Below are 25,060 nucleotides of genomic sequence, written 5' to 3'. Positions count from 1 at the left end.
GTCTTTATTTGTGAAAATTTAAAGCCATTCTCAAGTGACCATTTATGAATTTTATTTAAACACATCTGTAATTGTCTCTCAATTTTATGCATATTTTTACCACGACATGAAACGTTAAAATCATCCACAAACAATGAGCCATCTATTGAGTCATTTAAAACTTTTGAGAGGCTATTGATTTTTATACTGAATAAAGTAACAGACAAAATATTGCCTTGAGGAACCCCCTCATCCTGATTATAATAGTCAGACAAGGTTGATCCAACACGAACTTGAAATTGTCTGTCTGTTAAAAACTGGGATATAAAATCTGGCAAACGGCCTCTCAAACCAAATTCATGTAAATCTCTTAGAATACCATGTTTCCATGTGGTATCATAGGCTTTCTCCAGGTCAAAAAATATTGAAACAGCATGTTGGTTATTGACTATGGAATTTTTAACAAACGACTCTAGTCGAACCAAATGGTCAGTAGTGCTTCTATTTTTGCTAAAACCACATTGGATGTTAGTAACAAGGTTATTAGATTCAAGAAACCATACTAATCTATTATTGACCATGCGTTCCATGGTCTTGCAAACGCAGCTAGTTAGTGAAATCGGTCTATAGTTCGATGGATCTGTATGATCACGACCAGGCTTAGGTATTGGTACAACAATGGCATGACGCCACGAAGGAGGAAAGTGCCCTGTTGTCCAAATATGATCAAAAATGTTCACAAGTGTTTCAAGACATACAGTGGGTAAATGTTTCAGGAGCTGGTAGTGGATATTATCAGCGCCTGTTGCGGTATCATGAGCCTGCGCTAAAGCAGTATTCAGCTCGTGTAGTGAAAATACTTCGTTATAGTCTTCGCCATTATCAGAATGAAAGTTCAGTTTTTGCTTTTCTTGATGATTTTTATATTTCTGAAACGTTGGATTATAATTGGATGAAGACGAATGTGCAGCTAAAGTTTTCCCCAACTTGTTTGCAATGGCAAGTTTATCAGTTAATACATTTGGTCCATCATTAAGATGATGAACACTAATATTTCTACCTTTGCCCTTGATTCTCTGTATCATATTCCACACCTTTGTCATTGGTGTACGTGAATTAATCTTTGATGCAAAGGTCTTCCAAGACTGACGTTTACTTTGTTTAAAAGTACGTCGAGCCTTAGCATTATTAACTTTGAAATGATTAAAATTGTGAACAGTAGGATGGCGGCGAAAGTATTTCTCTGCCTTTTTCCTAGTACACTTTCTAGCTTGTTTGCAATCATCAGTAAACCATGGTTTACGAATATGTGGTTTAGCAGAAGCCTTAGGAATAGTTTCAGAGAACAACTGAATCGGATCTTGGGCATTGAGAAAAGAGTCAAGTTGTAAGTTGTCAGCACATAGTGTCTGGACTAATGGCCAATTAGCTTTATCAAAATTCCACCTTGTTGCAGGGGGTTCATCATTCGGATTTATAGCTGAAAGTATTGTGGGAAAATGGTCACTTCCACAAAGATCGTCGTGGACTGACCATTCGAATTCGTTACATATGTTTGCATCTGTGAGCGACAGATCGAGTGCAGAATAGGTTCCAAAACCAGGGTGTAAATGTGTGACAGATCCATCATTAAATATGCACAAATTATTATTTGCAATGAAATCTTCAAGAATTTTTCCTTTATTGTTGGTATCGGCACTTCCCCACAAAGGATTATGGGCATTAAGATCAACCATGATTATGCATGGTTTAGGAAGCTGGTCGAATAGATCCTGAAGATCCGACTGCTGAAGAGCTGAAGAAGGAGAGATGTACAAAGAACAAAGCGTAAAGGTTATCTGCAAAGTAAGCCGGACCGCAACAGCCTGAAGGTTACTTTTAAGGGGAACTGAGCTGTGGATTACATCATGCCTCACAAGAATAGAAGCACCGCCAGTGGCTTTATCACCTTCAGGTGAGAATGAATGAAATGAATTATACTGGCGCAATTCAAATTTATCAGTACTCTTCAGATAAGTCTCTTGTAAACTAAACGCCGATGGTGTATAATCTTGTGATAATAATTGTAGGTCGTTAGAATTGTTCCTAAGGCCTCTGCAATTCCATTGTACTAATGTCATAAAAATATCTAGGGAGGTTCAACTGGAGACCGTGCGTGTTTGGTAGCGCCACTTCTGCACCCTGTTTGTGAAAGAGTGATCTCCATGTCAAGCGCTTCAAACTGATTTTGAACCATCCCTGATGGTGACTCTTCTAAATGGTGAAGAGCTCTGGTCTTTTTTTTTCATTTTTTTCTTTTCTTTGCTAGAAATATGATAAACGCCTTTTGTCGCCTGTGTTGAATTCATGGCTTCTGGCTGAGATTCTGTCTGGGACGATGAGGAGCGTTGAGACTCATATGATATTGGAGGATTGTCATCCAAGGTTATCTGAAATGCATTCACCCAAGATATTAAAGTCTGACAGGATGTTGAAACTGATTTCTTACCAGATGTTGGAGCAAACGAAGAAACTGTAGCTGAATATGTTTGACCAGTAGAAGATTTAGATCGAGTATTTACTAATTTCTTTGCCTCAAAATAAGAGATGTTATTTGTGTATTTGATTTTTAGAACTTGGCTTTCATATTCAAACTTTGGGCAAGATTTAGACGAAGCCAGATGTTCACCACTGCAGTTGGCGCACTTGATGGTATCAGTGCAATCATGAGGTCCACTGCAATGTGAGCATACAGACTGGCCTGTATCCACCGGAGTGGATTCGGTACATAGACTTCCACTCCGATATTACAGTATCCTGCTTTAACAGATTTAGGGAGTACTGTCATACAAAAAGTGAAAAGGTAGGTGTTAGTTTTGACCACATTTGAATCCTGAAGTCACAGAAGTAACACCTTGGTCTTTCAACTCGGCCACAATTTCCTCTTCCGACATGTCTGACAAACAATGAAACCTGTCTCTAACAATGCCTCTACAAGTATTCAGTGTCTTATGAACCTGTTTGTTAACAAAATGCTGCAAGCCCAGCAGATTGACAGATTGTTGTCGTCGTATACATTCTACCAAGAGGGAACCATTTCTGAGGCGAGTGACATTCTTTACCTCTCCGCAGACACCCTGGATGCCATTGGAAACAGCAAAAGGGTTTATATTAAGTGGACTCCCATCATCAGTTGCAATAACCAAAAACCTTGGCCAAGAATCATTCACTGAAGGGGATACCTCCTCATCGGATGACGAAGAAAGATGTCTCTGCTTGTACGTCTTTGGTGAACCAGAATGCATATTTTGAGCCATGGTATTAGAATATTATTCAACAACCCTGCTCCCCACCCGCCATCGAGTGTCAACATGGACGATGCTGCAGCGGAAACCAGACTGCAACACCAGGGTTACAGGGATGTTATACTCCAGAAATAAGGACATAAATAGCTAAGAAATCTAAAAGATCAAATGCCAGGCTGGTTCGGCCCATGACATAAGTCCTCAGAAACTCAGAATTTAGAGGTCCATACCACCAGATTGGCCCATGAGCCACCGCCCTCTGGCATTAGACTCTAGGCAATTAAATGTAACAAAGATTTGTATATTGAAATTGATAATCAGAAGAACCAATACCCAATATGTTGAATGTGCAAAAAGTGAGCTATGAACAGGGCTTGGCATGACCAGCCGATTGATAGAACCGGGCCCATTCTACCACCCGTCTAGGTGGAGTCAGGGCCAAAGTGGTGTGTTAGGCAATAGGAACACGGTTCCAGGCCCCTATTGCCCTCAACCACCAGGATCCCCTGGTGAGGTGAAACACGAGAAGATTTCTTAGTATATAAATCCTCATAGACGGAATAAAAGACACAGTTAAATGCAGGGTTAGACATGTTAGAAAAACTTTTTTAATACATTGTACGGATAATTTTATATGGCATTGTGATTCATCTGCCTCGACGTAAAGACTGTCCATGGGAGAGATTTTAAAGGATCCGAGACAAAGTCTAAGACCTTGGTGGTGGACAGAATCCAATAGTGCTTTCACAGGTTCTCCCATATACGATGGACCCATAATCAAGCTTTGAGCAGACCAATGATCTATATAGGTGAAGGAGGGTAGCTTGATCCCCTCCCCATTTTAAATTGGAAACAACTTTTAGTAAATCCAGAGCCTTCAAGCATTTATGTTTTAAATATTTAATGTGTGGGAGAAAAGTTAAATGGGAATCGAAAATTATACCCAAGAACTTGGCCTCCTTGACCGCTTTGATGGGAGTGCCATTTAAAAAGAGTTCTGTGTCCTTATGTGGCATATATTTTCTACAAAAGTGTAGACAATTATTTTTTGACTGAGAAACTTTAAAGCTATTTTCGAGACACCATTTATTTATTTTGTTTAAACACAACTGTAGTTGCCGTTCTATAGTATGCATATTTTTACCGCGACAAGAAATATTAAAATCATCCACAAAAAGCGATCCATCAATTGAATCATTTATAACCTTGGATAAACTGTTAATCTTAATGCTAAACAGTGTGACACACAAAATACTGCCTTGGGGAACACCCTGATCCTGATTGTAATGGTCAGACAGGGTTGAACCCACTCGGACCTGAAATTGTATGTCATTTAAAGAGCTGGATATAAAATGAGGTAAACGAACTCGTAATCCAAAGTTATGTAAATCTTTTAAAATTCCATGTTTCCATTTTGGGTCATACGCTTTTTCTCAATCAAAAAACATTGACACTGCATGTTGTTTATTAATTGTGGCATTTTTAACAAAAGATTCTAAACGCACTAAATGATCTATAGTACTTCTGTTTTTTACGGAAACGGCATTGTATATCTGTTATTAGGTTATTGGTTTCCAAGTACCAAACAAGTTGATTATTTATCATGCGCTCCATGGTCTTGCTAACACAGCTAGTTAGGGAAATGGGCCTATAATTAGAAGGATTAGTATGGTCAAGTCCAAGTTTAGGGATGGGAACAATAATGGCATCACGCCACGACAAAGGGAGTTTTCCACTTGTCCAAATGTTATAAAAATATATAGCAGTGTCTCCAAACATGACTCTGGCAAGTGTTTCAGGAGTTGATAATGTATACCATCAGCTCCAGAAGCAGTATCGTGAACTTGATTAAGAGCAGTGTGAAGTTCATGTATAGAAAATGTTTCATTGTAGTCTTCCCCATTATCTGAATTGAAATTAATAGGTGTCTTTTCCTGCTGTTTTTGATAATTTTGGAATTCAGGTACATAATTAGATGAGGAAGAGTGTTTGGCCAGCGTTTCACCAAATTTATTTGCAATATCTGAGTTACTATAGTCAATAATTAGTTCCCATCTTTCAGATGATGGATGCTAGATTTAGATCCCTTACCCTTGATTTTCTGGATTATACTCCACACCTTTGATATCGGCGTGCGCGAATTAATTTTTGTGACATAGTTTTGCCAAGAGTGGCGTTTACTTTGCTTGAAAGTACGCCAAGTTTTGGCGTTCACAATTTTAAATTTATGTAAATTGTGGACCATAGGAAGGCGACGAAAGTAATGTTCGGCTTTCTTCCGTGCCTTCCTAGCCTGTTTGTATTTATCTTTAAACCATAGTTTTCGTATGTGAGGAACTGAAGAGGACTTTGGGATACATTCGTCAGCTATGATATTTAGCTTATCTGAGAAACATTTAATGGCATCAGGAATATTATTGAAAAGTTCAGGTTTAAGATGTTCAGCGCACAGAATTTCATACAGAGGCCAGTTAGCCTTTTCAAAATTCCATCTTGATGGAGGAACGTCAGATGGATTCACAGATTTAGTATTGTTGGGAAATGGTCACTTCCACAGAGGTCGTCATGGACTGACCATTCAAATTCATTCAATAGGTCAGTCATTCAATGGAGTCAGTTAGTGACAAATCAAGAGCTAAAGTATGATTCTTCAAAGCCATTTGGAAGTAGTAATACAGGACAAAGCTTATGGATAGCAACTTCTTGGGTTTATTTTCACAACGTTTCGGGGCTTATCCTAGCCCCCTCATCAGGTGGAGCTGAACTGAACAGTAAGGCTAACTGTTAACTCTGCCCATGGCCTCACAATGGAACGTATAAGGAGCATAAAGAAAAAGCAACCCGTGATGTAAGTCGCACTGCAAAGACTTGGAGATTTGTTTTAAGTGGATTTAGGCTGTGGATAACATTTTGTCTCACCAGGATAGATGATCCACCTGAAGCTCTATCACCAGGAGGAGAAAAGCAATGATAAGCATTAAACTGACGTAGGTCAAAATGATCTGTCTGCTTCAGATAAGGTTCTTGAATGCAAAACGCATGATGACTTAAAATCTTGGACTAATAACTGTAAATCATTTAAATTAGTCCTAATTCCTCTACAATTCCACTGGATAATTGGTGAAAACATTATTTCTTTGGAGAATGAACATGTGATCTAACCCTCACCTTCCTTTAGGGCGACAAGCTATGTGTTCTACAATGAGAATGGTCGGACACATTCATGTCCTCAAGAGATCCAAACTCATTTAAAAGGTGGACCTGGTTATTCAACCCCTTTGGGGCTCTGTTGCTCAGATTCTTTTTGTTGTCACACTTTGGTTTGGATCTATTTTTTACTGGTAGTTTCACATTAATGTCTGATGACTTAGATGGTTGCTTTTGAGATGCAGATGTATCTTGCCTTGCCTGAATTATTGTTTGTGAAGACATTGTCTGTGCACTGGAAGTAACCTTAGTAGGTGTCGCTTGAACCTCTGCAGATAGCAATGTAGGAGCCGATGTTCTAGCCCATGTATAGTCCGTTTGACAACTTACGGAAGTACATGAAACATGTTTGGATTGAGAGACCTGAGTCGAAGCAGAAACAGTGGTAGCGTAAGACGGACCTGATCACCTGCCTCAAAGAATGACACGTTTCGCTTCTGTTTCACTCGCGAGGTTTTCGACTGCAACTTCAAGGAAGGACATTCCTTGGATGCAGATGGATGACAACCCGAACAGTTTACACAAACAGGTGTTTTATTGTACACGCTACTGTACGCATGGTCCAGCACATCTTTGGCATGCAGCTGGATTGTTTCAAGACTTAGATCCGTGACCATATTTGTGGCAAGAATAGCACCTTAATGGATTGGGGTTAGAGTGAGTGAGTGAGTTAATATTTAACGTCACATCGGCAATATTGCAGCCATATCGTGACGAGAACATTCTTGGAAAAAGGAAATTTATACATATGGTAAAAACCTGTCAACGAAGGACAGTAAAACAGCTGGAGTTAGTGTTTCCCCCAGGATTAAAATAGGGCAGGGCAACAAAATGTCAAAAAGGGCACCCTTTTCACAAAAGGGGCATGTAATGACAGACAGACTTCCAAGTTGTAGTTTACGAATGCATATGGTTCTTAACAGCTCACAACAGATCACAATTATTTCACAAAAATGAAAACTCGAAATAGTCTAGCGTTGATATCCATCATTGTATTCTTTGTACAGAAATCTTTGTAAAAAGCAGTAAATGTTCAGACTTAGATTCTTCTGTTCTTCCTGGACAGAAATTTTGCAACAACCTTGTCCATGTCAATGTCAGCTGTGGAAGATGTGTTCATGCTTATCATCAGGAGTCTGTTGCAGTTCTTCACACACAGTCTGTTCCTGTGGTCAGTAACAATGAGCTTCACTTTTGAGAAAACCCTCTCCACTTCCGATGTTGACAGGATGACTGTAGCATAAACACTTAGTAGCTTGACTATACATGGATACAGGATGCCCAGTTGTGATTTCAGGCTTGTCAGTGTTTTCAGCATGGCTGCAGGGGAGCTAGTGTCAAGAGCATTGGAGAAGAGTTCCTTCACTTGATTCCACTCCAGAAGAGTTCGGTCTGTATCCAACTTGAACTGTTCTGCAAGGTCTGACACCTGTAAAAGAGATAAAATACAAATAGCTAGTTGTACTATTAACAATACTGAAGACATAATAAATATGTGTTACAAATGATTGACATTGAATGTTCATATCAACAATGAAATGGCATACTTTCTGAGTCGGTTTTCAGGAACTCTAACTACTGAATTTAGAATATCATGCATTACAAGCATACCTCAGCATCTCTATGAAAGGTGAGAAATGAGGAATCTCCAGCTTTCCTCAGGTCAAGGGCTGACAGACTTGTGAGGACTGGTGTAGCTTGCAGTCTGTACTCCAAGTTCCCAATCAGTAGGTCAAGGAAGGTATCCTTGGAAGACTGTACATTCATCTGTCTGCTCATGGTCATGTCTAGACCATACTGAGAAGTGAGCTGGTCAACTTTGGAGAGATACGGACCTGGCTTCTCCTTCATTCTCTTCAGTGAAGCAACACTGCTGCGAAGTTGTGGTTCAATAACACTCAGGTCCAAATCTCTCTTCTGGAACAACTTTGTCAAGTTAGCCAACATGGTGCAGACATCACAAAGGAGCAGGATAAAGTACAACATATCATATGACCTCAGCTGTTTGTACAGTCCTTCAGCAGTTACACTAAGCTTGTCACCAGCCCTCTTGTCATTTCCCATCCCAACTGCATTTTCCAGATCTGCAAGAATTGCTGGGTAACACTGCCTAACTGTGTGTACTGCTCTCTCATGACTCAACTACCTGGTATGCACTGCCTTCTTGATTGTGGTGGGATTTCCAGATTCTGAGTGTTCCATTTCTTTTGTCAAAACCTGCATTTTCTCCAGGCTTTTAGATCTAACTGTGCTGAAGTGGTAATATTTAAACAGACCCATCAACAGTTCATCAACACATCCAATAGCTGTCACAGATTTAAATGCACCACTTATGGCAAGTTGTAGTCGATGGTTAATGCAGTGGATATCAATCATTGCAGGATTTTCTTTCTTCAGCTGTGTGACCACTCCTTTTCGTTTTCCAACCATCACTGCTGGTCCATCACTAGCAAAACATGTCATCTTTTGGGGATTGAGGTTTGCTTCTGCCATGTATCCCTTCACAGACTCAACTATTGTGTCTGCAGTACCATTTGGGATTTCTTGATCACAAAGGTAGGCTAACTTGGGCTCTCCATCCTCAACATACCGCCCAACAAAAGCAAGATGTTTCCTTGTTGATACGTCCGTGTACTCATCAAGCATGAGTCCAAATGAACTGCTCTCCTTCATTTTCTTCACCACTTCCTCTTCCACTACTTCAGCTTGGCATTCAACAAACTCTTGTATTGTCCTATGACCCTTGTATGATGCATTCTTACCACAGTAAAGGTTGGCAATGTTTGGAGCTCCATGTTCAATGCATAAATCAATCAAGGTCCAAAGAGTGTGGTATGGGGCAAGTTATGCTTTATAAGAAAATATAGGACTTTCTGTGCATCTACTAGGGCAGATTTTTCTTGTCCTGAAAAGTTCTGGAAAGCATTCTTAACGGAAACTGCTTCATCCTTCCCATAAGAAATTGCATCTTGATGCATAGGGGAGTTTTCATGCAACGACACTTTGTCAAGTCTAATGATCTCGCATCCTTCCTTATTCCATACCATGGATCCATTTCTCCCTTTTGTATTCCACTTCTGACATAGAGTACAAAACATCATGCATTTTTTTACGCCATATTCATTTTGGTCATCTTGATATTTCAACCAAGGCTTGCCTTCTTGCCACGTGGGTTCAAATGTCAGTTTGTGCCCTGCATCTTTTCTCTCTTTCTTGTGAAAGGAAACTGTTCTGCTTTCTGTCACTTCAGGTGTTTCGGATTCTTTTGATGAAGAAATCCTTTCTTCATAGGAAACTACTTCTGATTCCTCCAGATTTGGCCTGAAATTATTATAAGTTACTAAGCATTATGTTTATAGCAGTGTAAGTACAAAAGCAAAACCACATTGATTGCAATGTAAATGCAGTAGTTCAGAGTACACAAACTCGTTACAAATAAAGAAAATGTGACTATAATGTGGCTGCAGTGTCACGATTACTCAGATCATAGTTTTTGTTTAATTTGGCAGTACGAGAAAATACCAAAATATTTCTGCAAGCATTGTGAATCACGTTATGGAATAATGTAAACGCTCGAATGAAAACAGATTATTACTAAATCACTCATATAAGTATGTTTGTTTTCGCATTTCCAAACCCATACCGCGACCCTGACAATGGCTTCGTAGTTATTTTCGATTGAACTAAGCAGTTCAAAATATAACAATAAGTTCTAAAGCTGTGCTTTATAAATTATTGATTAAGCATTGTTGCATAGTCTAAAATGTTTATATACACACAAAACTGTGTTCGTTATACGTTTTATAAATATCCGTGTAAAATGAAACAAAATGGCGGACACTTCCGCTTGGGTAATCAGTCGAAACAAACCCAAATTTCGTTGAAATATCTAACCAACAGCCAATGTAAAAAACTAATGCTAAATACTTTGTACTACTACCAAAGCCTGAGTCATCTTTTCTTGTCACATGCAATTTATTACAGATATGTTTTATAACGAAATTAACCGCACATAGCCATCTACCTCGCGAAGAAATCACGGAGTCGTCGACACTTCCTGGCTTCGAGCCTCGCAGCCTCTTCCCTTTTCCTCTGGATTTTTCCCTTAGTTGGCATTGTGAAATAACGCACATTTGCAAGTAATGGCGTGAGTAAACCATCGTCAGTGACAAATAATTGTTGTGAAAACCTTCAACTTGCGAAGGGGAGCAACTCTATTGTTTTTCTTAAAATCCGGACCGAGTGACACGTGTCAAACTGGCGAGGCCGTGAACAGCAATGCAGGGTGACTTAGGAAAAGGGCAGGGCGTCTTAGAAAAAGGGCAGGGCGCAAAATAAAAAGGGCAGGGCGCTGCGCCCTGCTAAAAAATCCTAGGGGAAACTCTAAGAGTATCACAATAAGAATCAAAACTAGCATGAAAAGTTAAAACCAATATCACCATTCGGACAGTACAATGTAAAAACAGGCTATAGATCACCAACAACTGAAGGTAGGTCACCATACTAGAGGCCATGGGGACTTACAGTGCTTCTGCTACTTGCATGGTCCCTAGCTGGATTTACACCATCCCTTCAGCTGCTGGTGATTGTATGCAATATTAGCCACAAATTAAAATGACAGAAATACTACGGCTAAAACGATGGAAGACTAAATTTGACTTCAAATGTTTTGGGACTTACGTACCCTCTCAGGAGGACAATAATTTTACGGTACTTCAACCCCCCTCGAGGATACAGCCACAAACAATCTCAGTTACTAATTCATCTTCCAATCATAAAATACGTCTTTATTTACATGTCAGTCAATAAATTCAATTCTCTTAAAAATGCAATAATTAAATGAGAACTTATGTCACTAAAAAGGTCTTTCATAGTTCTTGATTTAAAATAATTGTCCCTTGTGATGGAATATTCAACACAGTCAAGCAAGACATGCTTGACCGTGATTATTTCATCACAAGGGATGCAAAACGGAGGATCCTCACCCTTCAAAAGATATTCATGCGTATACCTTGTGTGGCCAATACGACATCGTCGTATAATGACCTCTTCAAATCTGGACCGACAACCCAAGTAGGTGTAACCAACATACGGTTTTATCTCATGTAATTTATTGATACCTACTTGGGTGTCCCACTTCTTCTGCATCAGATCACGGATGTAAGATGTAATGGTAGCTTTATAATCAGTATAGGGAATATGAAGTGGGGTCACAGATTTGTTTAGCGCTGCCTTAGCAGCAAGGTCTGCCAAAGTGTTACCAGAGATACCAACATGGCTGGGTAACCAACAGAAGACGATGTCGTATTGGCCAGTCGCAACATAGTTATAAAGTTCAATAATTTCTATTAAAAGTGGATGTTTACATGCTAGGTTTTTAATGGCCTGAAGGCATGAAAGAGAATCAGAAAAGATTATGTATTGTTTATGCTTAGGATGTCTTTGAATATATTTAAGAGCTGTTAATATGGCGTTTGCTTCTGCTGTAAAAATAGAACTATTATCTGGTAATCTAGAAGATGTTGTTCTGGATCCAATGACAGTGGCACAAGCCACTGCGCCACCGTCCTTGGACCCATCTGTAAATAAGGATTTATAATTGCTATATTTATGTTTCAATTGATTATATTCTTGTTTGTATTGTAATTCATTAGTTTCTGATTTTTTACATGTAGTTAATGTTAGGTCGACTTGTGGCCTAACCAATTGCCAAGGAGGAGAAGAAAGAAGACGGGAAGGAGCTATGGTTTCCAGCTCAATGCCGGCCGAAGAAAGAAAGGGTTTAATTCTGTGTGGAACAAGAGAACACTTTTTGTTGAATAAATCCTCGTAGAGAGGATTGAAAACACAGTTATATGCCGGGTTAGATTTGTTAGAGTATAGTTTTGTAGCATATAGTAAAGATAATTTTATACGTCGCTGAGTGAGAGATGGCTCATCTGCCTCGACATAGAGACTGTCAACGGGAGAAGTTCTAAAAGATCCAAGACATAATCTTAGACCTTGATGATGGATAGAATCTAACATTTTGAGGCTGCTATAACAGGCTCCACCATATACAATGGAACCATAGTCAAGTTTGGAGCGAATGAGTGATCTGTATAAGTGAAGTAGGGTGGTTTGATCGCCTTCCCATTTTGAATTGGAAACAACTTTTAACAAGTCGAGTGCCTTCAAACATTTAACTTTAAGGGTTTTATTATGTGGCAAGAACGTCAAGTGGGAGTCAAATATAAGACCCAGAAACTTGGCCTCCTTAACAACTTTAATAGGTGTGCCGTTTAGATACAGTTCAGGGTCCTTATGTGGTTTGTATTTACGGCAGAAATGTATACAGTTAGTTTTAGGCTTAGAAAATTTAAAGCCGTTTTCCAAACACCACTTATTTATCTTGTTCAGACACAACTGCATTTGCCGTTCAATAGCATGCATGTTTTTACCTCGACATGAAATGTTAAAATCATCCACAAAAAGTGATCCATTAACTGAATCGTTTAAAACCTTTGATAAACTGTTTATCTTGATGCTAAAATGTGTAACAGACAAAATACTGCCTTGTGGTACACCCTGATCCTGACTGTACTGATCAGACAGGGTAGAACCCACACGAACTTGAAACTGTCTATCATTTAAAAAGTTGGCTATAAATTGAGGCAATCGGCCTCGCAATCCGAAGTCATGTAAATCTTTTAAAATCCCATGTTTCCAAGTGGTGTCATATGCTTTTTCGAGATAAAAAAAATCGACACTGCATGCTGTTTATTAATTATGGCATCCTTAACAAAAGATTCTAAACGCACTAAATGATCGACTGTACTTCTGTTTTTGCGGAAACCCCACTGTATATCTGTTATTAGGTTATTTGTTTCCAAGTACCAGACAAGTCGATTATTTATCATGCGTTCCATGGTCTTGCAAACACAGCTAGTAAGTGAAATTGGCCTATAATTGGAAGGATCAGTCGGATCACGTCCAGGTATAGGAAGGGGAACAACGATAGCATCACGCCACGACGAAGGAAATTGTCCAGATGTCCAAATATTATCACAGATATGTAACAGCGTCTCTAAGCATGTATCTGGCAAGTGCTTCAGGAGTTGATAATGTATGTTATCAGCTCCTGAAGCAGTATCATGAGCCTGATCAAGAGCAGTATGAAGCTCATGTAACGAAAAAGTTTCATTATCGTCTTCCCCATTATCTGAATTAAAGTTAATAGTTTTCTTTTCTTGCTGTTTTTGATATGTTTGGAACTTACGTTCATAATTTGACGAGGAAGAATGTTTTGCCAAAGTTTCACCAAGTTTATTAGCAATATCGGTTTCATTAGTTAATAACTGGTTTCTCCATCTTTAAGGTGGTGAATACTAGATTTGGAGCCCTTACCTTTGATTTTTTGGATCATATTCCACACTTTAATTGGCGTTTGCTTTGTTTAAAAGTACGCCGTGCTTTCGCATTTACAATCTTAAATTTATTCCAATTATGCACCATGGGGTGTCGACGGAAATAGTGTTCTGCCATTTCCCGTTCCTTTCTAGCTTGTTTACATTGATCATTGAACCATGGTTTGCGAATATGTGGAGTGAGGGAGTGAGTGAGTTTAGTTTTACGCCGCACTCAGCAATATTACAGCTATATGGCGGCGGTCTGTAAATAATCGAGTCTGGACCAGACAATCCTGTGATCAACAACATGAGCATCGATCTGCACAATTGGGAACCGATGACATGTGTCAACCAAGTCAGCGAGTCTGACCACCCGATCCCGTTAGTCGCCTCTTACGACAAGCTGAGTCGCCTTTTATGGCAAGCATGGGTTGCTGAAGGCCTATTCTACCCCGGAACCTTCACGGGTCCAAGGATATTAGGAGGGTATACTCGAGCAGGAAAGTATCTTCAAAAGATAGATCCCACCAGATTGGCCCATGAGCCATCGCCTTCTGGGCATTTAGACTCTACGCAAATTAATCACAGCAAATTTCAAATCAAGTAGTGTTTGAGAGACCAAATGATTCGAGGCCTAACATTAACAACATAGCTCAGAACATGAGTTGTGCAAATACAAGTAAAGCACAGGGCTCGACATGACCAGCCGATTGGTTGAACCGGGCCCGTTCAACTATCCGTCTAGGTAAATTCAGGGCGAAAGTGGTGTGTTAGGCAACAGGAGCACAGTTGCAGGCCCCCATTGCCCTCAACCACCAGGATCCCCTCCTCTACCGACACAGGGCCGCAACCCACGACAAACGGGTTGGTAGACCAAATATCTCCCCAGGTCCACGACGGGGGTGAACAGCTCTTGGCGTTACCCAGCACCCACCACGAGGAGGTGGCCGTTCACGGGTGCCTGTAGCCCAAGTGTGTTTACAAAATTATCGTCCAGTCAAGTCTTGATCCACTAATTTTATATCGTAGAGTGCATAAAGTGAGTTTATCTAACCTATAGAAGCATCAACATTTACATGAGTGTATAGTCTGGTTCATAATTATTGAGAATTTTTCTTCTTACTTTGAGCTATCCTAACACCTCAACTGATTCACTGATACTTAAAACTAAGTAATGGTATAAGGGAGGTAACTCATCTTGGCCTACTGAGTATAGTACAATTAGAGTTACCTCCCCTGAATTTGTAGCAGACGTCATTTTCCTCAGCACTGTCAACAATGTCTGCTGAAGATAAAAAAAGGTTGATTTTTGAGTTGTGTAATCAAGGAATTGATGATGTAAATACATTGGCAGAGAGAACAGGAACTCCTCTTTCTACTGTGTATAGGATTAGGAAGAATTTTAAAGAGGGAAAGGATTTGGGGCACCAGAAAGGAGCAGGGAGACCCAGAAAATTGGACTTCTCAGATCGCGTCCGGCTGGGAATTTTAGCGTCTAAAAAGCAAAGGGCAAGCATCTCCAACATCAGGTATGAAATGATAGAAAGGAGATCAACAGTTGTATCAAAATGTACAGTTAGAAGAAATTTGATTGATCTTGGATAATAGAAAAAGACTGGAATTCCTTCTCCTCTCATGAAACAAGAACATAAAGACAGGCGTGTTGAGTGGTGTTTGGCACATGAAAACTTTGACTGGGAAAATGTGATTTTTACTGATGAAAGCTCAATATGGGTATATCCCAATAATGTGAAAATATGGACAAAGTCTGCGTCAGCACCGTTGTATCGACGACCTAAATACAGCCCAAAGTTTCATGTATGGGGAGGGATATCCTTATTAGGAACGACCCCGCTGTGTGTGTTTGAGGGAAATCTGACAAGTCAACGCTACACTAACATATTAGATAATTTTCTCCTTCCAAGTGCACATGTGTTTTATGGAAATGACTGGATTTTGCAGCAAGATAATGATCCTAAACACACCGCAAAACATGCCAAGCAGTGGTTTCAGGAGAAAAATGTGACTGCATTACCATTTCCTGCATATAGTCCTGACTTAAATCCCATTGAGAACATTTGGGGGATGATGAAGGAATGTGTGAATCAAAAGGGGTTGACAAAAATTGAAGACATGAAGAGAGAAGTGGTCCGATACTGGGACAGCATAACTCACGAGACACTAACCTCTCTGATAGGAAGTATGCCTACCCGTCTTAGACTGTGCCGTGAAGCTCAAGGAGACTTGATAAAATATTAAATTGTTACCTACACAACATGAAAAGGTCAGTTCACTTTCACAATACATTCAATTTTATCTGATTTGTTCTCGTTTAATAATATGAAATGCTTTAGCTATTCTCAATAATTTTGAACCATACTGTACAACTAGTTTAAAATGAACGTTTATTCTACACTATTATTCCGTTTTAAGGTAGCTAAACTAAATTAGGCCATAATAGTATTTTGATGGCGATTCCATTGTTAAATGGAGGGGGTAAAATACTGCTTCCTTTTTTCTGTAAGATATGGTACTATAAGATAAATCTATATAACTGATGATATTGCATAAAATGAACTCACCCATTACAATTGGTATAAAAAGGCTTGCATAAGATAAAGATTTAATTCTATAACCCAACAGTTGACAAATTCTGACGTTTTGAACGGCTCTCACAGAAACAACTGATACCTGTCAATTAAAGGAAAGAGTCAGTCTATTTCCTTCGATTAGTTTCAACTGTATATTCAAAGTAAAACTTCACATATATATTGTAATATTTATATATGTACCTCACTTAGTACTATAATAATATAGTTTCTATATTAGCAAATGTACTGACATAATATTGTTTTGAGAAAAGTGCACATTTTCACCAATTATTTTCACATTCCTTTTAGATGGACCAGAAGCAAGATGTCCTCAACACGGTGAAATCCTTACAAGAACTGGAAATATGGGCTTCAAATCACCACTGTACAAATGATCCCGAAGAGAACCTAAAACGCATTCAACTGTTAGCCACCCGAAGTGTGAAAACGTCAGAGCAGTGTACTCAACAGCAACCTACACATTCCATGCTGCACCATTGTCATCTGTGTAATAGAACATTCACACAGAATAAATCCCTTTTGCGTCATGTTTGCACCGTACGTGATAACCAGCGATTTCAATGCGAGCAGTGTAAGAAGTCTTATTCTCGCCACGATGGACTTCAAGGCCATAGCAGTCAGCAGTCCACTTTGAAGAGAAAACAAATTTCATCAGGGCCTGCAGCTAAACGTCCATGTCTGCAGTCAGGGGAAACCTTCCCTCCAGCACGTTTTGACACCTGTATTTGGTGTGGGCACATTAAGTGCCTACTGCCGGGGAAACTATTTTGTGAATATTGTCCACATAATGGAAGGGAATGTCGGAGGCCTTTGGGTGAACGCTTTTTCGGTACCAATGTTCACGAATGCGACTCCTGCGTAAGACGGCGTGAGAGGTATCGAGCCAGACGTGTTAACCAGTACGGAGGAGGTCAAAGGTCAGCTTTAGAGGGGACACTGAGGACGTCAACACTGACTCCACACCAAACTAATGATCTCGCAGATGAAGAGACAAACATTGTCGATATTCTTCATGATTTTTTGTTGGAGAAGAAAGGTATGAAATGGTTCCTCACCCTCAAATTAATTTATATCAAATATGACGAAAATACTGAAACTCATTTGGCTGAGCCTGTTCTGAGAACGACAAATTTTGGGGTAACAAACTTAGCAGAAGTCAATGAGCAGTTAGCCGAGTTGTACTCTTCTGCTCAGGAATTTCAGGCTGAGAGGAGTGGGTGGATCCTAGATCACATCAAACACCTAGAAGATAAACACACCTGAGTATGTTCCCCTGTCGGCATCCAGTTTCATTCCTTTAGCAAATTACTTGAAAAGCAAAACGGCTATTTTGAATATTCAAACCAATGGTCAGAAATGTTTTGTTTGGTCTATTCTTGCAGCTTTGCACCCATTATCATTCAAAGATCATGTCCAACAGAGTTTCATAATATGTTGTCTATGAATCAGAAGTGTGGGATTGACATGTCTGTCCCATTGTCTCAAATTTCAAAATTTGAAAAAGAAAACAATATTTCTGTGTATGTGTATGGTTATGAGGAGAAGGATGGTGTGTTTCCTCTACGTGTCAGTAAGCTCTTGTGTGATAAAACAGTAGATCTATTACTGTTGAATCAGGAGGAAAAGAGACCGTGCAGTGGTATTTACACATTTTAACATATAAAGGCATCAACAGAGGGATACATACAAACATACATATACATAAATACATTCTTGTTAGTGCTTAGATATTCTGTGTACATATGCGTTATATACAACCACAAGTATTTTCATGAGTTATCAAAGTTCATCATCTGAAGGTTCATTGTCAGATTGTTCATCAAATTCTGTATCTTCAACCATGGATATGTCCACCTTGGAGAGGATGCCTTTCACTATTGTCTTTTTAGCATCCATATTTGCATGATCCATGTCAGGGTCCAGAGCTCTCTCCTTCTTAAAAATAAACTTGAAGAGCGGTCCATAACCAAAATAGCTGGCGAACCTGATGGCTCTTACACGTCTTTCCAAAAATGTCTGTTCCCAACACTTCTTCAGTTTGTTCTCCATTTCTCACTCTTGCCTTAATCTTCATATACCTCCTTCTATCTCAAGATGTCGCCCTTACAGGTTTTCAGTGTCTGATCCCATATGTATTCAATTATACCTTTCACTTCTCTCTTTGCCAATATCAGTGGCTATAGATGCTTCAATAGGACTTAGGATGTCATCTTTACTTTCATTGAGGGATTCAGTTTTTGTCCGTTTCCTTAAAGGTTCACTATCATTCTCAGGACACCAAGTTCTTACATGACACTGGAGGTCATGGCTGTGCTCAAATACAATCCCACACTCGTCACAGGAGGTCATGCTCTCGTCTTCAAGGTTGTCGTCAAGGCTGTCAGTATCAACAGGGTCAGAGATGTTGACCTTTGAGTGTCTGCTGGCAACTCATTCAAGGACTCATTTGGCTCCTCTTTTATAGAGTTGATGCCGGTCAGGGTTTGTCCTGACTGTGGGAGCAGATTTGATAGGTGCCCTGATGTTATCTTTGAGGCTGAATGCACACCAATTTGAGAGAGTACATTAGGATGTAGTCTTTCTGATTCAAGAGTAGTGGGTCGTAGGTCAATTCTCAGATTGCCGTAGGGTCTTTGAACAGCTGTCTCACAGGCTGACAAAAAACTTTCAACATTGTTGGGGTAGATGCGCCTGGCAAACAACTGGACCTGCAGCCTATCCACTGTGGTATTAAAAAGGGTCACATAGTGGAATTCAGAGCAATATCACATGAGTCTTTTCCACGTGGAAACAGATTTTGTAACAGTAAGAATATGATGACATTTTTGTGATGGGAAGTTCTTGTAAAAAGCTGTGAGATTCGTTTGTCATCCTTAGCTTCAGGCATCATGTCATCCAACACCATCATGTTATTATTTCTGGCATCCAATAAGGTATCGTCAAGTACATTGTAAGGAATTCCTTTCACAAGCTTCATATGGGGTAAGTGTTCACTGATCATCTGGTACAGGGGTTACCATTGGGTATAGCACCAGAGAATACGGTTAGGTGCTGGCTGTATACACCCTTGCATGAGAAGGTTGTAAACAAACATAGATGAACCACTGCCTGTAGGACCCACAACAACTGCATTAGAGGGGATGGCAAACTTGAAATGTTCTCTATCATTGAACTGGTTGTAGTCTTGCTGTTGGTTATACTTATGCGGCGGCGGCACCCGTGGCGAGCCACCTCCTCGTGGTTGGTGCTGGGTAACGCCAAGAGCTCGCCAACACCCCCGTTGTGGACCCGGGGGGATATTTGGTCCACCAACCCGTTTGCCGTGGGTTGTGGCCCTGTGTCGGTGGAGGAGGGGATCCTGGTGGTTGAGGGCATGGGAGCAGGACCAGTGTTCCTAATGCCCAATACACCACTTCGGCCCTGACTTCACCTAGACGGGTGGTTGAATGGGCCCGGTTCAACCAATCGGCTGGTCATGCCAAGCCCTGTGCATAGATAATATGTAATTGCACAAAATTTGATTTGGAATTGTTTAAACTTTAGTCTTGGCACCCTTTGTTCAGAATAGTATTTGACTTGAATTTTGTTTACATGAATTCTGCCTAGAGTCTTATGCCCAGAAGGCGGTGGCTCATGGGCCAATCTGGTGGAAGAATTAATCTTTTGGTTTTTCTGCTGGAGTATATCATCTGAGTATCCTTGGTGCTGCAAGTTGGAGACCCGCTTGTGTTTAGCATTGTCCTTTGTGATACTCCGTGGTGGGTGGGGAGCTCGGATGATGAAACATATACTACCTATGGAATACCAAACCCCCCAAAAACACAATAAACGTCAACTTGACAACGATGATGACGACCAACGACCTTCCAACTCAATCGATTATTGGCCACGAGTTTTAGTTCTAGAAACTGTAGACAAGACGCCAATGAAACTTAACCCTTTCGCCATTTCCAAGGGTATACATGGCATTGCAGGTGAGGTTAAAAACGTTAGACGCTTGCGTTCAGGCTCTCTGCTGGTTGAATGCAACAGAAAACAGCAAGCAAAGAACCTCATGTCAGCAGAAGTATTTGTTGGAATTCCCGTCTCTATCACTGCCCACAGGACTCTGAATACCAGTAAAGGCATAATCAGAGACAGAGATGGATTGTTTGCTGATATGTCAGAGTTAGATATTGCTTCTGAGATGAAAGATCAGGGAGTGATTTATGTTAAAAGATTCACGATCCGCAGAAACAATGAAACGGTCCAAACAAATACTTATCTGTTCTCCTTCTCATCGCCAAATCCTCCGAAGTCTGCTAAAGCAGGTTATTGTAGTCTTTCAGTTGACGTGTACATCCCAAATCCTTTGAGATGTTTTAGATGTCAAAGGTATGGGCACGGTGTTAACACTTGTACCAAGCCCATAACATGCGCCCACTGTAGTAAGAATACTCATGTCACAGAAGACTGTAACAGTGACCATAAAAAGTGTACAAATTGTTCGGGAAATCATTCGTCTTTCGCCAAAGAGTGTCCAGTCTGGAAAAAACAAATGGAAATCAATAAAATTAAATTCACCCAGAACATCAGCTTTTCTGACGCAAAGAAACATGTGGAATCTGCAGCACATACTGAAACATTTGCATCAGTTGTAAGAACTCCTGAATATACCTCAAACGTAACTACCTCGTCGATACATTGCCAGACAGATTTGACGTGGGTTAAACCAAATAATGCTCAGTTCGTTGCACCCGAACAGTCTACTCAAACCTTGACATCTTCTGTCAACACTCAGGTGGTATCTAAAGCCGGGTCACAGTCCTGTAGTCAGACTTCATCTGTATCTGGAGAACAATCTTTGTCTCAGCCAACTCACAAATCACGATCAAAAACAAGCTCGAAGAATATTGTTCAAAGTAAAACCGACTCAAGAACAGAATCTTCAAAAAAGAGTGGCAGACCCCAGAAGGGTTCAGAAAATCCTGTAAAATTATTTAATAAATACGGATCGCTTGAGGCCATGGAACTTCTATCCCAGGGCACATAGCCTGTCACCCTCCAAAAAAGTGCGGGGTAGATCCCCAATAAATCCCCCCAAAAGATAGTTTCTTCTTATAATATCATACAGTGGAACTGCAGAGGGCTAAAAAATAATTCCAATGATTTACAGCTATTGATCCAGGACTTTATTCCATCAGCAGTCTGTCTGCAGGAGACATATTTAAAGCAGACGGATACTTTTGACCTATGCCATTTCAATGCTTACCATTCTTTTTCACCCCCGGGCGAGAGGGCCACTGGAGGAGCTTCTATCCTTATAAACCAGAATATTATTCAGAGCACTATTATTCTTAATACTGGTCTCCAGGCTGTTGCCGTGAGACTTACTTTACACGTTGCACTCACACTATGCTCTTTATATATCTCACCGTCTTCAACACTTCAGAAGACCGAACTTCAAAATTTGTATAACTCCCGAAACCCTGTGTTATTATGGGAGACGTAAATGGCCACAACCCACTCTGGGGTGGTACAACTACAAATGCTAAAGGTAAAATACTAGAGGAGTTCTGTTCCGAAAATGATTTATGTATTTTCAATGATGGGTCGAACACATATCTACATCCTGGCACAGGAACATATTCAGCCCTTGATTTATCAGTTTGTGATTCAAGCCTTCTAAATGAATTTGAATGGTCAGTTCATGATGACCTCTGTGGGAGTGACCATTTCCCAACATTACTAAAACCTGTGAATCCATCTGATGTTCCTCCATCATCAAGATGGAACTTCAAAAAGGCTAAATGGCGTTTATATGAAACTCTGTGTGTTGACAGCTTAAACCTGAACTTTTTAATAATGTTCCTGAAGCTATTCAACGTTTTTGTGATGAAATGAATGTTATTGCTCATGAGTGTATACCAAAGTCCTCTGCAGTTCCACATACTCGATTATTTACAGACCGCCGCCATATAGCTGTAATATTGCTGAGTGCGGCGTAAAACTAAACTCACTCACTCCCTCACTCCACATATTCGCAAACCATGGTTCAATGATCAATGTAAACAAGCTAGAAAGGAACGGAAAAAGGCAGAACACTATTTCCGTCGACACCCCATGGTGCATAATTTGAATAAATTTAAGATTGTAAATGCGAAAGCAGGGCGTACTTTTAAACAAAGCAAACGCCAATCTTGGCAACGATATGTATCAAACATTAATTCACGTACACCAATATCTAAAGTCTGGAATATGATCCAAAAAATCAAAGGTAAGGGCTCCAAATCTAGTATTCACCACCTTAAAGATGGAAACCAGTTATTAACTAATGAAACCGATATTGCTAATAAACTTGGTGAAACTTTGGCAAAACATTCTTCCTCGTCAAATTATGAACGTAAGTTCCAAACATATCAAAAACAGCAAGAAAAGAAAACTATTAACTTTAATTCAGATAATGGGGAAGACTATAATGAAACTTTTTCGTTACATGAGCTTCATACTGCTCTTGATCAGGCTCATGATACTGCTTCAGGAGCTGATAACATACATTATCAACTCCTGAAGCACTTGCCAGATACATGCTTAGAGACGCTGTTACATATTTGTGATAATATTTGGACATCTGGACAATTTCCTTCGTCGTGGCGTGATGCTATCGTTTTCCCCTTCCTAAACCTGGACGTGATCATACGGATCCTTCCAATTATAGGCCAATTTCACTTACTAGCTGTGTTTGCAAGACCATGGAACGCATGATAAATACTCGACTTGTCTGGTACTTGGAAACAAATAACCTAATAACAGATATTCAGTGTCGTTTCCGCAAAAACAGAAGTACAGTCGATCATTTAGTGCGTTTAGAATCTTTTGTTAAGAATGCCATAATTAATAAACAGCATGCAGTGTCGATTTTTTTTATCTCGAAAAAGCATATGACACCACTTGGAAACATGGGATTTTAAAAGATTTACATGACTTCGGATTGCGAGGCCGATTGCCTCAATTTATAGCCAACTTTTTAAATGATAGACAGTTTCAAGTTCGTGTGGGTTCTACCCTGTCTGATCAGTACAGTCAGGATCAGGGTGTACCACAAGGCAGTATTTTGTCTGTTACACATTTTAGCATCAAGATAAACAGTTTATTAAAGGTTTTAAACGATTCAATTAATGGATCACTTTTTGTGGATGATTTTAACATTTCATGTCGAGGTACAAACATGCATGCTATTGAACGGCAAATGCAGTTGTGTCTGAACAAGATAAATAAGTGGTGTTTGGAAAACGGCTTTAAATTTTCTAAGCCTAAAACTAACTGTATACATTTCTGCCGTAAATACAAACCACATAAGGACCCTGAACTGTATCTAAACGGCACACCTATTAAAGTTGTTAAGGAGGCCAAGTTTCTGGGTCTTATATTTGACTCCCACTTGACGTTCTTGCCACATATTAAATCCCTTAAAGTTAAATGTTTGAAGGCACTCGACTTGTTAAAAGTTGTTTCCAATTCAAAATGGGAAGGCGATCAAACCACCCTACTTCACTTATACAGATCACTCATTCGCTCCAAACTTGACTATGGTTCCATTGTATATGGTGGAGCCTGTTATAGCAGCCTCAAAATGTTAGATTCTATCCATCATCAAGGTCTAAGATTATGTCTTGGATCTTTTAGAACTTCTCCCATTGACAGTCTCTATGTCGAGGCAGATGAGCCATCTCTCACTCAGCGACGTATAAAATTATCTTTACAATATGCTACAAAACTATACTCTAACAAATCTAACCCGGCATATAACTGTGTTTTCAATCCTCTCTACGAGGATTTATATAACAAAAAGTGTTCTCTTGTTCCACCTCTCGGACACAGAATTAAACCCTTTCTTTCTTCGGCCGGCATTGAGCTGGAAACCATAGCTCCTTCCCGTCTTCTTTCTTCTCCTCCTTGGCAATTGGTTAGGCCACAAGTTGACCTAACATTAACATCATGTAAAAAATCAGAAACAAATGACTTACAATATAAACAAGAATATCATCAATTAAAACATAAATATAGCAATTACAAACCCTTATTTACTGATGGATCCAAGGACGGTGGCGCAGTGGCTTGTGCCACTGTCATTGGATCCAGAACAATATCTTCTAGAATTCCAGATAACAGTTCTATTTTTACTGCAGAAGCAAACGACATATTGACAGCTCTTAGGTATATTCAGAGACACCCTAAACGTAAACAATATATAATCTATTCAGACTCTCTTTCTTGCCTTCAGGCGATTAAAAATATTTCTTGTAAACATCCACTTTTAATAGAAATTCTTGAATTGTATAATAATCTTGCTACTGGCCAATACGACATCGTATTCTGTTGGTTACCCAGCCACGTAGGTATTTCCGGTAACGCAATGGCTGATCTTGCTGCCAAGGCAGCACTCAACAAATCTATGACACCACTTCTTATTCCTTACACTGATTACAAAGCTAGCATTAGAACTTACATCCGTGATCTGATGCAGAAGAAGTGGGACACCCAAGTAGGTATCAATAAATTACATGAAATAAAACCGTATATTGGTTACACCTACTTGGGTTGTCAGTCC

At 39.8% G+C, this 25,060-nt stretch overlaps 2 protein-coding genes and 1 pseudogene across 2 annotated transcripts in view; 1 reads left to right on the top strand and 2 right to left on the bottom strand.

Annotated features, from left to right (window-relative positions):
* LOC137288087 (glycine N-acyltransferase-like) overlaps positions 1-25,060 on the bottom strand; it is a 45,809-nt gene that overhangs the window by 17,651 nt on the left and 3,098 nt on the right. The gene's annotated exons all lie outside the window — the stretch shown is intronic.
* Positions 7,508-8,954, bottom strand: LOC137287460 (uncharacterized). The gene is made up of 2 exons (XM_067819769.1): positions 8,082-8,954; positions 7,508-7,899 (listed from the first exon to the last, which is right to left on the bottom strand). Exons 1-2 carry the CDS (start codon positions 8,532-8,534, stop codon positions 7,510-7,512), a joined length of 843 nt encoding a protein of 280 aa, XP_067675870.1. The 5' UTR covers positions 8,535-8,954; the 3' UTR covers positions 7,508-7,509.
* LOC137286671 (uncharacterized) lies at positions 16,759-18,126 on the top strand (annotated as a pseudogene).

Source organism: Haliotis asinina, chromosome 6 (genome assembly GCF_037392515.1).
Source record: "Haliotis asinina isolate JCU_RB_2024 chromosome 6, JCU_Hal_asi_v2, whole genome shotgun sequence".
In the NCBI taxonomy this organism is placed as follows: Eukaryota; Metazoa; Mollusca; class Gastropoda; order Lepetellida; family Haliotidae; genus Haliotis; species Haliotis asinina.
This window is presented reverse-complemented; position numbering and strand designations above follow the sequence as displayed.